Source organism: Accipiter gentilis, chromosome 7, assembly GCF_929443795.1.
Source record: "Accipiter gentilis chromosome 7, bAccGen1.1, whole genome shotgun sequence".
In the NCBI taxonomy this organism is placed as follows: Eukaryota; Metazoa; Chordata; class Aves; order Accipitriformes; family Accipitridae; genus Astur; species Astur gentilis.
In genome coordinates, this window is record NC_064886.1 from 12,277,432 (window position 1) to 12,279,075 (window position 1,644).

The window sequence follows — 1,644 nt, forward strand, 5'->3', positions numbered from 1 at the left end:
CCTTGGTGGTGAACTGAGTAAGTCTGACTTCAGCTAAATCTGTTCTATGATTTTAAAAGCCACTTTAATAAGAGTTTTAACATGCTTATGTCTGAGCACTTAACATGTCTTTGCCTATTATTGGAAGAATATTATTTTCATAAGAAATTATTCTATAACTTCTTTGAGCTTGGCAGGCTTTGGAGGGTATGGGATTTATATGGAGAGAGAATGGGGCTTCAAAAGGTGTTTGCATGTTTTGGAGTAAGAATGCTTAATGATTTTATTTATACCTAGGAGTGTTTTGCAAATGAAGACAATAGTTTTAAGAACAGTTTTAAATAAATATTGCTAGGTTAAACATCATCTGTCCTTAAGGAGGCTTTGCTGACTTCTAACAGGTTATCTAATCTTCATTATTTCTGAATATGAATTACAATCACACTTTATACTTAGCTATAGAAGAGGAACCTTCTGAATATTGTATGGTTTGAATACATGAGGGCTCCCCTTTGCAAACACACCTGCACTGTCACCCCTGACTCACGCTCTCCCCACCCTGTGTGTTTCAGGCTTACTTCCAGCCAGAAAGATGTCATCCTACATGCAGGCCTGCAACTATGGCAGCTACTCACCCTGCGACGTAAGCTGCCCTGCGCCATATGCCAACGCCTGGAGCCAGCCCTGTGTCACCTCCTGCGGGGACTCCCGTGCCGTGGTCTACCCACCACCTGTGGCTATCGTCTTCCCGGGCCCCATCCTCAGCTCCTGCCCTCAGGAGAGCTTCGTGGGCACCTCAGCCCCACTGGAGATAGGCAGCTCCTTTGGCTATGGGAGCTCCTTGAATGCCCAGAGCTCCTTTGGTTCCGGTGCCTACCTGGGTGGCAGGTACTCCTACCCCTGCTATTCCCGCAAGTACACAACTTACCGTCGTGGGAGCTGTGGGCCCTGCTAAGCCCCACAGGGATTCCCTGGGGAGCTGGACCCAGCAACGACTAGAGCAAAGTCTCAGTCCACAAGTGAGGAGCGGGACATGGCTTTCAGAGGGATATCATATCAGGCTGCAGCGGGGTGCTCAACAGCTGGGCACACGCAGCTATCCTGAGAAACAAGCCCAGACACTGTATTTCCCTTCCTGTTGGATTAGGTATCTGCTAACAAAATCCCAACTCTTTGTTTGAGGGGCTGTTTCCTTGAGAAATATAGAAAATGTTTAGTTTAAATTCAAGTGGTTTATAGAAGCCTAAACATCAGTGCAAATTAGATCCTGTATATTCTGGCCTCTGATATGTACTGATGTCATGGCTTTTGAGGTATAGTGGAAAAACTTCCCAAAGCTCCAGTTTGATTGTAACATACTGCAAATGTACTCTGTACTCTCTGGATTGTTATATTCTGCTGCTATGAAGTCCTTGTCCTGTTTCAATTAAAGCTTACATTGCATCACAACATTTGCCTCCTGGTTTCTTTTTCTCTTCAGCTTAAAACTATTGGACAATGATGCTAAAATGATGTTTCTTTTGAGACCTGGGCTCCTCTGTGCGTTAATCAACAGCAAAGGCCAAGATCTGTGTTGTCCACTTATCCACAAGATGTGGACGTCCCTCAAATCCTTTGTAAGGATTCGTGGTGAAAGGAGTGGGATCGAACAATCATGCTAGACTG

The 1,644-nt window shown here is 45.0% G+C and overlaps 1 protein-coding gene across 1 annotated transcript; it reads left to right on the forward strand.

Annotated features, from left to right (window-relative positions):
• Window positions 1-1,329, forward strand: LOC126040953 (beta-keratin-related protein-like). Its single transcript, XM_049806064.1, has 2 exons — window positions 1-17; window positions 552-1,329. Exon 2 carries the CDS (start codon window positions 572-574, stop codon window positions 932-934), a length of 363 nt encoding a protein of 120 aa, XP_049662021.1. The 5' UTR covers window positions 1-17; window positions 552-571; the 3' UTR covers window positions 935-1,329.
• The last annotated feature ends 315 nt before the right edge of the window (window positions 1,330-1,644 follow it).

Bases quoted from the DNA above. Each gene is read 5' to 3' on its own strand.
- LOC126040953 (XM_049806064.1), top strand. From the start codon at position 572: ATGTCATCCTACATGCAGGCCTGCAACTATGGCAGCTACTCACCCTGC.